The sequence below is a fragment of the Aricia agestis genome, chromosome 16 (assembly GCF_905147365.1).
Source record: "Aricia agestis chromosome 16, ilAriAges1.1, whole genome shotgun sequence".
Classification (NCBI taxonomy): domain Eukaryota; kingdom Metazoa; phylum Arthropoda; class Insecta; order Lepidoptera; family Lycaenidae; genus Aricia; species Aricia agestis.
The window spans coordinates 13,170,716-13,186,466 of NC_056421.1; the positions used below are offsets into that span (position 1 = coordinate 13,170,716).

Genomic DNA, 15,751 nt, shown 5'->3' on the forward strand with positions numbered 1-15,751 from the left:
GGTAAGAACGACCGCTATGGGATTTCGGTCGCGGTTACTTTAGAGTTTAGAGTTTAGAAGGTAATTAGTTCTGAAGGTTAACCTTACCTTCGATAAAGTGTAAAGCTAAGACTTTAAAAACATATTTTCTCTCTTCTTTTTCCTCTTTCACTGACGGACATTTTTGACAATTCCTTTCCACTGCTAACCATCCCTTAATTTAGTGTCAGGCAGTGGGAGACGAGATTCCTACAGTTATCCCGAAAAAAATAAGGTAAAAAGAGCTTCATACTTTATATTTATGAGGGTATCATAATTATTATACTATAGCTACTAAATTACTATTTTTGTCCCAACGGTAAATACTTGCACTCGTATCAAACTTCGTTTACCAAATTCCATGATATAAGTTCGTCAATTGCCTATAATTCCTACATCCCAGTTAATATTTCGTTATGAGTTACGAACTTGGCTTCTAATTAATAGTTTGTCAGAGTTGTACCGTGTTAGAAACGCCTTGTGTTAATCATATTAAGGTTAACAAACTTGAAAACTAAGCGAGAATTCCGTGCCGCTTTGATTTGTCGTTAGAAATTATGTTACGGAATTTACTCTGGTTGGTTAGGTTAGTACTGTTATTAATTATTCATGTAAAGTCTAAGGTTAAACTGTTATGGTTAAGATCTTTTCTTATTATTGATAAACTTTAAGTGCGTTCTGCGTAGATCGGAACACAAACTATCTCATAAAACTCTCTCTCTCTCTCTCGTGTCACAACTCACAGTGTTTGTGCGCGAACTCCTCCGCCTCGTTCTTTAGACCTGAGAAAAGGGTTTTTAATTTTTATCTACTTTTTGTGTTGATACTAGAAATAATTTATATGGCAAAACAACGTTTTCCGGGTCAGCTAGTTAATATTAATAATTGTTATTATTATTGATGAATCTTCGGGTAGTTTTAATTATCTTCAGCGAGTTTAACATCTGTCACCACACTCCACTCCCCACCACACCCGGATGGAAAGAAGTTATAAAAAGAAAACAAAAAAGAGAGAGAGTGAAACAGGCGCTACCGCACGGCTTACAATTATAGCATTGTTGCTTTAGTTGCAATATACCGACACTTTTGTGTCATGTCGTTACAACTTCTTCCGTCTAGCCCCCTTTCGCAACGCGCGATAAGGAACTTTGTTCCAAAAAACTTCGATCGCGTCGTAACAGAATCGTGCGCTATTAGGTTTGATAAAAGTTAAAAATAGTTTGATGTATGATATTCTGCAGTCTTACCCCCGAAACTGATGCGATTTTCATTTACGAGTCTGATTAGTTTCAAATTGAGCTGCAGCACCACCGTACGCTAGTATAGTTGTTAGGAGTGGGAAAAGCCGTTGAGATCGAATTAGTTCCAAATTGAGCCGCAGCACGATCGTGCGCTAGCATAGATGTCAGGAGTGGGAAAAGCCGTTGAGATCGAATTAGTTCCAAATTGAGCCGCAGCAGGATCGTGCGCTAGCATAGATGTCAGGAGTGGGAAAAGCCGTTGAGATCGAATTAGTTCCAAATTGAGCCGCAGTACGATCGTGCGCTAGCATAGATGTCAGGAGTGGGAAGAGCCGTTGAGATCGAATCAGTTCCAAATTGAGCCACAGCACGATCGTGCGCTAGCATAGATGTCAGGAGTGGGAAAAGCCGTTGAGATCGAATTAGTTTAAAATTGAGCCGCAGCACGATTTTACGCTAGTATATAATATTATTAAGTATATCGGAAGTAGGAAAAAAGTTTGAGATCGAGCTGATTCCATTCTGATATCCGTCGGGGGTAAGGCAGCTGTAATCAATTATCTTTTAGCAATTTACTATACCAAAATATATAAAAATAGTAGCAATTTTCTCGACAAGCACATCACAGCACTAACTAGAGGCTGAAAATCACTGAGTTGTGAATTCGTCGAATTGGGCCACGTATCAACGTGCTCTGTAACTTGCTCCGCGTTTGTTTTATTTGCTCCTTTTGCTGGTGCCAGTTGCGATGTTTACTGAAACGTGACAAATTATGGAACTGTAATGGATTGAATATACGTAATGAATAATGTTGATAATGTAAATAATAATAAAACATAATATATTTTATTTATTACAACAGGCAAGACAAAGAAATAGACCAACGTGTTGAGAAGGCATGGAGAAGCTTTTGGTCAATGAAACATCTGATGAAAGGGGACCTACCAATATGCCTAAAACTCGTGGACATATTGTGTATCTTGCCTATTCTGACCTACGGTGCCCAGTCCTGGTCTTTGACAGCTTCACAGAGGTCCCGACTCGGAGTTTGCCAACGAGCTATGGAACGCAGCATTCTAGGTATAAAAAGGATTGACCGCGTCCGGAATACCACCCTGCGTTCCCAAACGAAGCTCGTTGACGTAGGCAGAAAGGCAGCTAGCCTTAAGTGGCAGGGCACGTCTCCCGTATGCACCCGGACAGGTGGGCGCGTTTAGTTTCGGAATGGCTACCGACTGGTCGGCGTAACAGAGGCCGACCCAAGAAAAAGTGGCGCGACGAACTAGATGCGTTTGATAAAGAGTGGCCAACAACATCACAGGATCGTGAACTTTGGAAAGAGAGAGGGAAGGCCTTTGCCCAGCAGTGGGACACAGTAGGATGATAATAATAATAAATAATTTTATTTATGAGAACTATTTACTTTTAAAATAATTAAATAGAAAACGTTTAACTGTTCAAAATATAAGAAATATACCAATACCTAATTATAGTGTCCAACAATAGCAGTTAATATCTCACAAAAATAATATTTCTTTATAAATCAATGTACTTAAGGTAAGTTAAACTAGCATGGCAATAATTATTGGCAAGAGACCCTCGTTGGCAGTTATCCTACTATTGACCCATAGACTTTTGAAGATGCTAGGTACACCAATAATAAGACGCTCTGTGTTAAATAACATTAACAAAATTATGGTTTAACCATTTTTTTCTTCTTCCCAGCCTTGACTTGCTAAATCACTTGCGATGCACGTGCAGGCATTGTAAACGAAGCACGGCTTCGATTGAATCAGTAATAGCTGACCATTGTGACTGCGAGGGTTAAATTATGGTATTACTTTCAACCATTATTCACCAAAGGTTAAAATGATCTCAATTAAACAATTGAATTGCTTCAGGTAGAATGAATGGGGTTATGATGCGGTATTGCGTAATCGGCCCTGTTACGACAAAACAACGAAACCCAGGTTACATAGTTTTGTAATAATATAGTCTAAACTAATCTACTTGATGTAAGCTTTGTATTGATTGAACCCACAAAATTCAGAACGAGTTTTCGACCAAAATATTCCATATTATATAGTAAAAAATATGATCACTTCTATATAATACTAGCTGTCCCGGCAAACGTTGTTATGTCATAATATAAAGTATTTCGCCCGTATTATTTTATTGAAGTGACTAAATAAGTATGTCACCATGGCAACGTCCAACGCTATCCCGTCGCACAAACAATGGTCGCCGTCAGTCTCGAGTTGTAATAATTTACTATTATTTATTCAACAAATGCGCTTATCAATATAAAAAGTAACCTGTGGCCGATTCTCAGACCTACTGAATATGCATAAGTATAAAATTTGGTAAGAATCAGTAAAGCCGTTTCGGAGGAGTACGGTAACTAACATTGTGACACGAGAATTTTATATATAACATTACACCTTGTGATAGATTTTCCTCGGCCTTTTTCGCTAAGCAAAGTTTACCTGCGAAAGATACGTATAAGCGATAGTGAAAATGCGTGTTTCACTAGTTACAGATTTCATCTAAACTTTTTGCAAGGGTCTAATGTTAGCAAACTTATTTAACTTCGACAGTTCCACCCTTTTGGTCATCCGCAGGTAAAATCACGCTAAGGGCCAGGCCACAACACTGCGTTGCGACGTCGTATCGCAAAAACAACCAATGCATTTTTTGCGATGCGACACCGCAACGCAGTGTTGTGGCTTAGCCCTAAAAGCGAGGCCACGTTGATCTGTTGCGTTGCAACGCGCCATAATTCTGCACAGTGGCAGCACAGCGCACATTTCTTTTACTTTCAACACATGATATCTTTGCATGAAAAATGTGAAATAACGTTGTGTTCAAACTTCATACTGTTTACTGATCTTCTATATCAATAAAAATGAATTTAGTTAGTCTCACTAAAACTCGAGAACGTTTGAACCGATTTGAAGTATTCATGGAAGTTATAGGAAAGTTTCATATTAAGTGAGAAATGACCTGTTGGGCTAAAATGGTCGCTTTGAAGAATCATGATATGAATCATAATATGATTTATTTTTCTAAAATCGCAAAATGCAACTCTGCTTGCAATTCATTTCTGTATTTTTGTACTGATTTGACATTTGTCAGTTTGACAGTTTTGACAATTCATTTGCTGAATTGATTGAGAGGAATTGCTAAATGTGACCATTTTAGCCCCGCTGATTTGACATTTGTCAGTTTGACAGTTTTGACAATTCATTTGCTGAATTGATTGAGAGGGATTGCTAAATGTGACCATTTTAGCCCCGCAGAAGTTTACTGGGCCATGACCAATGGGTAGTAATAAATAATAATGTAATGAATTTTACGGTGCGATGACGCAGCACCAACGCTGCGAAATCGCAACGCAACAAAGATAATATAATATGGCCACACTCTAACATAGTATAAATCCTTTCAGAATTTGGAAACACGTTTAACTTTTGACAAGGGAAACTATAGTAAATCAGACCTACTGATTTTGTGATTAGGAATAACAAAAAGAAAAAGTTTAAGAGCAAAATTAGTATATCTAATTTGTGTTCAGAATTAAATTAATTATCATAATAAATTACTAATATGAATTTGACTTTTTAACACAATTGTTATTTTATTATCGATTTTTAAATACAACAAGACGTTTTCTCATAATCTGCATATTATTGATTCTATATTTGCTTGGATTTTTGCATGTTTTTTAAAAATACATAATTAGATACACAATATATCCATATATAATAGACTATCATAACGGTATAACAGTATAATGGAAGATTTTGCTAGATTTTAGACTATTAATTCAGAATATTAAAATACATCTGCCGTCCTTGGATGAGTTCAAAATATTCTACACTAGTTATGTTACTTTGCTATGCGTTTAGCTTAAAAATTTTAAAAAAAGTTTTTGTATTTACCAATGTTAGTGTATTTATGTACGTTGTGTTTTTGTATTTTTCTTAGTCTCGGTTATTCTAAATCTTAAATTTCTCCAAATGTACATAATAATATAATTATACCTATAGATAAGATATAGATAAAATACTTTAACTGAATTACACAGTAAAATATGAAAACTTCAACTGTAAAGCTAGCCGCCGTTTTCCTTATTCGATTTCCGTATTCGGAATTCCGTGAGACTAGCGCAAACGCTCGTTTTAATATGCGCGAACGCCTCGGCTTCCACTTAAAACGTACGTGCGGAATTCGTTCCGTACCAAGAAAAACGAACGTGTGCAGCGGTTAATGTATTTTGAGGGTTCCGTACCCAAAGGGTAAAAACGGGACCCGATTCGATGTCTGTCCGTCTGTCTGTCTGTCTGAGTGTCTCCAGGCTGTAACTCAAGAACCGCTATAGCGGTGAAAATATTATAAGTCTAGCTATAGCTAGACTTCTAATATTTTCACAGATTGTGTATATCTGTTGCCGCTATAACAACAAAGACTAAAAACAAAATAAATTAAATATTTAAAGAGTGCAGCTCCCATACAACAAACGTGATTTATTGCATTTTTTTGCTCGATATCAACTAGCACTTAAATATAAATGTTCACGGAATACTCGGTTTTATTTGTAATAAAATAATTTATAATAATATTTAAATAAATTTAATAATTAAGGCGGGCTCCCATACAAAAAACACAATTTTCGGCCTGTTTTTGCTCTATTGTGTTACGGAACCCTTCGTGCGCGAGTCCAACTCCCACTTGGCTGATTTTTACTGATTACATGTATTCGGATATATTCTGAATAAGGAAAACGTATTTATGCAGCTGGCCTTAGATACAGAAAAATCTCTCAATACTATTTCTTTCGTATTTTAGGGTTGTCGAATTGTAAAAGGACAAACGTACGGAAACAAGTTTTTGTATATAGATAAAAGAATATCGATTAAATTTAATGATGTTTGAGTTCATTCACCTCGTATTGTCTTATATATAGGAAGAGCAGCTGATTTTGACGTTATTCGACTAAGATGCGGCTCTCACTAGTATTATTTTTGTGTGCATTCACATTTGAAGTACAGTGTACTAATATTTTGGAAAGATTAGTTAGAAAAGGTCAGTGTACTTTTTGGTGATTGTGTGGTGTAAATTGAAAAGTAAACGCGCTGTCGGATCGCCTTTTAATTATATAGGATTAGCGCCTATCATCACTCTCAGCTTCACAGGATCAGGAATGCAAAACACTTTATTGGTTCTTTACTAGTGAACATCTACCTATAAATAATAACTAGCTATTTCACCGAGCTTTGCTCGGTATTCGATAAAACACATATATATATATATATATATATATATATATATATATATATATATATATATATATATATATATATATATATATATATATATATATATATATATATATATATATATATATATATATATATATATATATATTTGCAAGAGTCGTAATTTCAGTACAGCATTTTATTGACATGTTAAGTATTAAATATATTATAAACACGTTATTATTGGCCAAATATTACGATTATTCGCAGAGCCCTCAATAGAGGACGAGTCGCCGAGACTGGGAACATTTATCTTAAACTGGCGTATACAGTAACACGCACAAAATCACGCACAGCTTTGTCCATACTGTGCCTTTTTCTGTTCGTCAAGGGCATGCGTTATAGAGCAGTCAACAGCGAACGTGTGGCATGCCCGCGACGCATGCCCTCTGACCGTATCCAAAACTTCAAAAATTGCGTTCCTTGGCGCATTCAATTACTGAATGCGTCAATATGAAAGTTGATGACGAAAATTGAAGATGAAAGTGCACAGTGTGGACATAACTAATTACAATCAATTTTATGATTATAAGAATACACACAAGAATAATTATAAGAAGCAAATAATATTTTTCTATTTATATTTAGCATAGATTTATCTGTCTTTCTTCCAGTAAATTCTTTCTTTTCGGATACGAACCCGACCGCGAGTTGCAGCTATGGTCAATTCCAGGGGACATACAACACGACTCGTCTTGGTCGTACTTTCGAGTCCTACCGCGGGATACCATATGCTGAAGCACCAGTTGGCTCTATGAGGTTTCAAGTAAGCTTTTAAATAATATTATCTAATATCAATCATTTTTTCGTTTTTTTTTAATGAAATAAGGGGGCAAACGAGCAAGCGGGTCACCTAATGGAAAGCAACTTCCGTCGCCCATGGACACTCGCAGCATCAGAAGAGCTGCAGCTGCGTTGCCGGCCTTTTAAGAGGGAACAGGGTAGGGATGGGAAGGCAATAGGGGAGGGTAGGGAAGGGAATAGGGAGGTTAGGGAAGGGAAACGGGTAGGGGATTGGTCCTCTGGTAAACTCACTCACTCGGCGAATCACAGCGCAAGCGCTGTTTCACGCCGGTTTTCTGTGAGCCCGTGGTATTTCCCTGGTCGAGGCGGCTCATTCGTGCCGAAGCATGGCTTTCCCTCGTTACACGTTATCTATCACAAATGAAAGCACTAATTTAAGCTGTAAGGAAATTTAAAAGTGCCTTAAAATAGATCACGTTAAAACCAACAAAATTTCATTAATATTTTAAGAGTGAAAACTTAATATCTGATAATCCTATTGATTGTAGTACAAAAAAAGATGAGACATTTATTTTCTAAGACGAGATAAATGTGGAATATCCGTTAAAATAGATTGTTTCCGTTTAAGACAATTTTTATTATGTGTTAAAGGAAGTAAGGAGTAAAAACTGGCTACAATAAGGGTATTATAATAATTACCGTAAAAATTAATGTCCTTGATGCATTAACGACTTCTTCCATGGTATTTATACAGGTGACGACAATATTTTTAAGGCAACAGAATTTAAAGCAATATTATTTTTCAGCCACCGAAACTAATTCAATACTATAGAGGAATGGTGAATGCGACCAAAGATGGCAAGATATGTCCGCAATTATCGAGCGAAAACAACACCTTTGCTTTTGACGATATGGACGAAGATTGCTTATTTGTCAATGTTTATACTCCGCAACGGAGTGACAGGTAAATATTAAACAACCAGATGATGCTCGCAACTCCATACATTTTTCTGGGATAAAAAGTATCCTATGTCCTTTCTCGGGACTCAAAGTACCTCCATACCAAATTTCAGCAAATTAATCGGTTCAGCATGAAGAGGTAACAGGCAGACAGACAGACACACTTTCCCATTTATAATATTAAGTATGGATATAGTAATGTATGGATTTAACTCAACATAAATAATGCATCTTTTCTTAAATGCGAATTTCTGTGGTGAAACCAGTGGACGGAGTGTCTACTGTTTCTAAAAACTTAGCCAGAAGAAAGTAATAATTGATTTTACTGACTTTTGTTACAAAAGTTCCGTCAGTTTGTTCCACGTAACACAACAGTTGGTTGCCAAATTCGTGGAATAATTATAACTTAGATATTCCAATAATTATTCCAATAAAACCCAATTTATTGGCATTGATAGCCCATGCAGAATTGCCCACAAAATGTTCAACGAATGCAGTAATTTTGTTTTGTTTTTTTTTTTTTTTAATTTTATTTTTACTTTTTTTTAGGAAAAGACTTTTACCAGTGTTTGTTTACATTCACCAAAGCGCTTTCTACTTCAAAAACTCACGTAGTGACTTATATGGACCCGACTATCTTCTAGACCGCGATATTGTCTTTGTTACGTTCAACTACAGACTTGGAACTCTAGGTAACTATATTGTTTATCATTTATAAATAGTGTGTGCTAAAACTATTTATAGTAATACAACTATAAAAGGACGCTGTTAAGCATTCGTGTACTAACCCACAAAAAATTATTACGTATTGAATTATGAATGCAGTTGTGTTCTTTAGATGATTTAGAACAAGGCTGTATTCAAAATTTAACAATAAAAAAATTGTGGGTTAGGACACTAATGCTTAACAGTGACCAAATTGTTTTAGCTCGTTTAGTAACATTATAGTAATAAATCTAGATTGCAACTCTTCCAACTAACTCATATTCAATAAATTAATATGAATGGTTTTTGTGCTCATAGTAGATTTTGACATCTAGCTCAGTCACATATTATCATACAAACATTTTAATTTTATTTTTCACTTTAATACGAGTACAATTTTACTTTGTCCAGCGGGTGTCATTAAAATTGCAATAAAAAATGATCATTATAAATTCACAGGTTACCTGAGTACTGGAGATGAACTAGCTCCAGGTAACAATGGATTTAAAGACATGGTTACATTACTCAAGTGGGTGAAAAGGTACATAGTTGCCTTTGGAGGAAACCCTGGTAGTGTGACAGTCGGAGGATATAGTTCAGGAGCTATCAGCATCGTCTCACTCATGGTGTCGCCGATGGCAAAAGGTAATGTAGATATAGCAACTAGAAGAAACTAACATTTTATTAGCAATAAAGAACCTGACATTGATGTTCCTAGTATTATAGTATTCTCACGACTAAAGCGAATCTAATGATATCTCTTAAACTAAAATTCAACATACCGTTTAGGTTGATGATGACCTTCGGGCATGACATAGAAAAGTTTACATATTATACAAAGTCGAAAACACCTTCTCGCGCATAGTGATGAGCAAAAGTCGAAAAAAGCGAGTCGCTCAGTGAAGTAAAATAAAAATAAAAATTATATGTCTATAGTAGTCCAAGCCATGTTTATTTTTGTTACAGGACTATTTCATCGGGCCATAGCAATGGGTGGATCATCAACGAGAAACAACGAGACCAAAACGGACTTGTATGACTTAGCCGTGAAACAAGCGGAAATCTTCAACTGTCCAACAGAAAACTCAAAAGTAATAGTGGAATGCTTGAAGGAAAAACCTTGGATTGACTATGCAAAAACGTTTTCACAATTTTGGGTAAGCAGAGTTACTCGTAATGTTATATATTTTGTACTAGTAACTGCACTACTTATGAGCATTGGACAGTAATTGATATCTAGCATTGTACGCTTTTACTATGGATATGATAGCGTCTTTGTAGAATTCATAAAAAATTCTACAAATAATAAAAAATGAAGAAAATTAATTCTATAATCTTATATTTTAGGCATTCACAAACAATCCGAGTCATCTATGGGAGCCGATAGTTGAGAAGGATTTTGGACAAGAACGGTTTCTAACCATGAACACAATAGAATCAATCAGGCAAGGGAAGATGATGAATATACCTCTGATCATCGGTCAGGGTACAGCAGAAGAATATCCTTTCGCATATCGTAAGTAGAAATAATTGTGTTACATTTATTTTATATAGTAAAGTAGCATGTGCATTGGATAGCATATTTGAGTATGATGAACATAAGATTCGTTTTAGAAGTTATAACTATGAGATTTAATAATATACAAAACCAACAGGTAACCTTTCGCATATCGTAAGTAGAAATAATTGTGTTACATTTATTTTATACAGTAAAGCAGCATGTGCAATGGATAGCGTATTTGAGTATGATGAACATAAGATTCGCGTTAGTAGTTAAAACTATGAGTTTAATAATATACAAAACCTACTTTACGTTTCAGCAATTTTAAACAATGAAACACTTCTCAAAATGGCTAATGAGCGGTGGGACGAATTTGCTTCTATAGCATTTTTCCTACCAGAACAAAATAGGATGAAGGCCTTAGAGGTTTTACGCACTTATTACATTAAGAATGAGATATTAAACAATGATGATGAGAGTGCTGATAGACTGGGAACAATCTACGGCGATGACAGTACTGCTTTTCCAGTGGAGAGGTAAGCATTCAAAACAACATCAAAATTATTTATTAAAACCAAGTGCTAATAATTGAAAAATATAAAGTCTGATAAGATTATTATTAAAATAGTAGTGAGATAAAATTATAGGATCTAGTGTTGTATAATTTGGTAATATATATTTTTATAAAAGTGGTAATTTTGGTTTGATTTATTTTCAGGTTGTCTAAATTATTGTCGATTCATTCCCGAAAACCAGTTTACTACTATTACTTCACCTATGTCGGCAACCACAGCTATACTGAAGAATAAACCCCCATAAAAATAGTTTAAAAAAAAAAAAAAAAAAAAAAAAGATGAAACTCTTTACTTCCTTTCTCAACCGCACATATTTCCTAACATCGGAAAAGAAGGTGACGATGCCAGAATGGTGAACATAATGACTGGCATAATTTACAACTTCGCTTCATATGGGTAAGTGGCTGAAATATTTTTTGATCATACATTTATCCATACTAATATTATAAATGCGAAAATATTACCTCTTTATGCTAAGCCATTTAAACGATTTAGATAAATTTTGGAGATGGTTCGAGTCCCGCGAAAGGTAAAGGGTCCTTTTGATTCCGGAAAAATGTATGGTTCCCGTGGAATCACAGACATAGATCATGATAGATACTTACCGCATGTGTATGTACTTCGCGTGCCATATCGCGCTCCCAAACAGCGTTGCCAGACGTCCCGGTTTTGGCGGGACGTCCCGATCTTTTCATCAAAATTAAATGTCCCGCGCGGGACAGGCTCAGTCCCGCTTTTCGGGGAAAGCCCGAACGTACGTGCAGCGTGCTGCTGCTAAGAGTGTAGAGGTAGAGGGGTGGATTTTCTTTGGCTACTTTTGCTATCTTTTGTCACGTAAACGTTATTTTAACGCAAATAAAAAGATAAAAATTCAAAAAAACTTTTAATTTTATACCTTTTTTTACTTTGTCCCGCTTTTGACTGAAAAATTCCGCTTTTTCACTCAAAAAGCTCCAAAGTCCCGATTTGGCGCAAAAAAAATCTGGCAACGCTGCTCCCAAACGACGAGCAATGCTCGTCTTTCGAAAGTCTGTTCTTTAGTTTGCTATCGGAATCGGACGTCAATCGGAATTTTAAAAATGCCTAAATGCCTAAAAGTGCCGTATTGAGCTGTAGAAATTCAAATAGAAACGTTGGCCTAGATAATGGACACTTTTCTTATCATCGGCACGACACAGTAGCTATGAAAAAGTGGCACGCTCGTTTTCATACAAATGGAGCGACATACGGTATCCATCTTGATCTATGTCTGTGCGTGGAATAAACTAATTTCTGCGCATAGAAGTTGAGGGCGTTAAAATGTATTATACATAAACCTACCGATTTTGATTGAAAAATAAAGAAGGACAAGATGATACTAACATTACAGTTCTAATTGCGTTATAAATTTCAACATCTTCAGCCAGCTACAGTACTCCCAAATTAATAATGCGCATGGAAATCTTCGCTAACTGTCGTAATCACGAAAACTCCCGGATCTATGAATCTTGCACTTTGCATCTTGTTCAAAGAAAATAGAAGTAAATATCATATAACCGGTGGCTGTCCGCTGTCGCCGGTCCATCAATAAGTGCTATAACTCACCGGGTTACCATGGTAACGTCACAGTAAACAGAATTATAGAGTATGCCGACGTAGAACTGATCTTGAAATTTTTAAATTTGACGTATTATGACGAAAATCGTCGCTAGGGTTGACATACAAATTAAAACTATGACATATTCGCTGGACGTGTTCCTCTTTGGTCGTATTATTGTTTGTATTTTGGCACATGTGATTAAAATTGTCAGAATCCAATTTTGAAATCTTTATTTTAAATATTTAAAAATAAATTATATCAGCCAGTGCGAGGCACATTCCGTTCATAATCCTAGTGAAACCCGACGAATTTGACAGATATTGAAACCTGTCCGTTTCTTTGCAGTCGAACTACTGGTAGTTATGTCTATTGTGGTAACGTCCAAGCAACGTCAGGCGCCTCTACGTCGCTGCTGTTTTTGTTTAAAACCTTTTAAAACCTAAAAACTTCCGACGCTCGGGAAATACGACCGTTGCCGAAAGATTACGAAAATTTCTATGCGCATTATCACTTTGGGAGCACTGTAACTGCTTAAAAATTCGGAGGTTTTCTAAAAATTTTCTACCAAAAAAAATACTTAGTTGATATTAAAAATATTTAATGTTGTTACAGGAATCCTATTAAACGTACATACAATACGCCCGAGTTGAAAGGAGTAACTTGGCCTGCGATGAAAGCTAACGACCGAACATACCTGCAAATTGACAAGACGTTTTCCGTAGGTCAAAATTTGAAGGAAGAAAGATTGCAGATATGGGAAAACCTATACCCTATTAATTACAATTAACAACGATCTTGAATAAACCTTTGTAATTTTTTATGATTTTCTTTTATCCATTATATAAAATATAATTTTATTTAAGTCTTTAAAGATATATCAGAAAAGAATTTAAAGATATATCAGAAGAGACTGTAAAACTCTGGAACGAACTGTCACCAGCAGTATTTCCGGACCTACACGACCTGCAAACCTTCAAGAAAAGAGCGTATTCCCTCTTAAAAGGCCGGCAACGCACCTGCAGCTCTTCTGATGTTGCGAGTGTCCATGGGCGACGGTAGTTACTTACCATCAGGTAACCCGTTTGCTCGTTTGCCCCCTTATTTAATAAAAAAAAAAGATAAGTACTAAGATAATTTCTTAAATTAACCGGGTCAAAATATCTGTAGATTAAATCAAATGTACAGTATATAATATTTTGTCTTCTTAGGGTTTTGCTCTTAGCTGTTTCTGGCTAGTATTTACCATCTCTATTTAAAAGTAATCACAATTATTTTATGTGAATTAGCTCAAATATTAAATGTTTGAAGTAACGTCTTAAACTGACAAATTATTTATTATCCCCCAATAAACTTTTTTGTCCTATTCTTTGTGTTGTTATTTCCTATCAGCTTCTTTCATGACAATTATATTTTTCACGCTTGTTGGAGATTTTTGATAAGATTTTAATATTTTAACGTCGTTATCTGAAACCTTTCAAGCAACATTATCAGAATCTACTTCTTGGCTCAAAGCCACGAGAGTAACATTAGCTATTGATTCCCTAGTTAATATAACTCGTGTATAATCCTCCTAGTCAATTAATGTAATTAGTCCAAGGCGACTGGTTAACATTTATTGGGATAATGTATTATGTCAGGCTCTATTTCATCTTGGCATTCGCCTATTCATATTATCTTTCCTATCGTTTTTGCGTCTTTGTCCAAGTAGGCGGTAGGTTCAGGCAAAAATATCTTATATATAAAATTCTCATGCCACAATGTTAGGCCGCGTACTCCTCCGAAACGGCTTTACTAATTTTAACCAAATTTTATATGCATTTCAGTGGGTCTGAGAATCGGCTACTGGGTACTTTTTATATTGATAAGTGCATTAATTGTTGAATAAACAATAGTAAATTATTACAACTCGAGACTGACGGCGACCATTGTTTGTGCGATGGCCGACGGGATAGCGATGGACATTGCCATGGTGACATACTTATTTAGCCACTTCAAAAAAAAATACGGGCGAAATACTTTATAATATGGCAAAGAAACGTTTGCCAGGACAGCTATACTCCACTCGAGCTAACTTGTCGCTAGCGGTCATTGACTCCCTGTCAAAAACTTGTCATTTTTCATATAAACGGCGATTGACAATGAAGTGTCAGATATTGTCAATCGTTGTTTTATATGGAAAATGACAAGTTTTTGACAGGGAGTCGATGACCGCTAGCGATAAGTTAGCCCGAGTGGAGTATAGTAACCTATAATATCGGAAATTACTTTTTAGTTATCAGGTGGTCATAAGTGTTTCCAAATCGTGACTGTCACTGATGATTATTGATCTATAAAATGATATTTACACTTAGCCATATTTTCAATCAAGAAAATAAACTAAAATGTTCCGTTTACATTTTTGTATGCATAGAAAATATGACAATATAATATTAAGGCCCTGTTTCTCCACTTCCTGATAAGGCTATCCACCAATTAACTTGACAGATCAAGTATGGAGAATCTGTAAAAAAAGTTGTGAAAAGCCTATTAGGCACTTTATCAGAAAGCGGTGAAACAGGCTCTTAGATATTATTGCTAAAATTATTTTATTATTGTTTCTTTTTCTTTATTAAGAATTTAATTTTGTACATGTGTGAAGTTTTATTTAATTTTAATAATAGCTCCCACACCGGTTTCGGTGACTGTGGCCGGTTTCATTGAAACCAGGCCAGCTACGCAGGAGTAATTTTATTTTAAAGTGCCCAAGTGTGTGCGCAGTACTCAAGAGCACTCTCTATTCCTTTACTCTCATAACCCAGTGGGACGGAAGACCGACACGACCGGCGAGAGATCAGGCGCAGGATCGACTTTTTACATGCCCATCCGACGCATGGATCATCTTACTTGTCAGACAATCAGGTGATCAGCCTGCATTGTCCTAACCAAACTTGGAAATAATATGTTTCCAACGCGGGAATCGAACCCACGACCTCCGAGTCAAGAGCCGACTCTGTACCACTAGACCACGGAGGCGTTTGAAGTTTTATTTACCTTATAGATAGCCATGTGAATTGGTATTAATTATCATAAATTACTAAATTTAATGGAGTTTTAAAGGCAGTTATCAATTT

At 35.9% G+C, this 15,751-nt stretch overlaps 1 protein-coding gene across 1 annotated transcript; it reads left to right on the forward strand.

Moving 5' to 3' along the window:
* Positions 1-5,445: 5,445 nt before the first annotated feature.
* Positions 5,446-11,296, forward strand: LOC121735050 (venom carboxylesterase-6-like). Its single transcript, XM_042125717.1, has 10 exons — positions 5,446-5,476; positions 6,788-6,841; positions 7,192-7,343; positions 8,128-8,285; positions 8,831-8,973; positions 9,446-9,631; positions 9,953-10,143; positions 10,334-10,502; positions 10,807-11,023; positions 11,206-11,296. The coding sequence occupies exons 1-10, from the start codon at positions 5,446-5,448 to the stop codon at positions 11,294-11,296; spliced, it is 1,392 nt and encodes a 463-aa protein (XP_041981651.1).
* Positions 11,297-15,751: the final 4,455 nt, after the last annotated feature.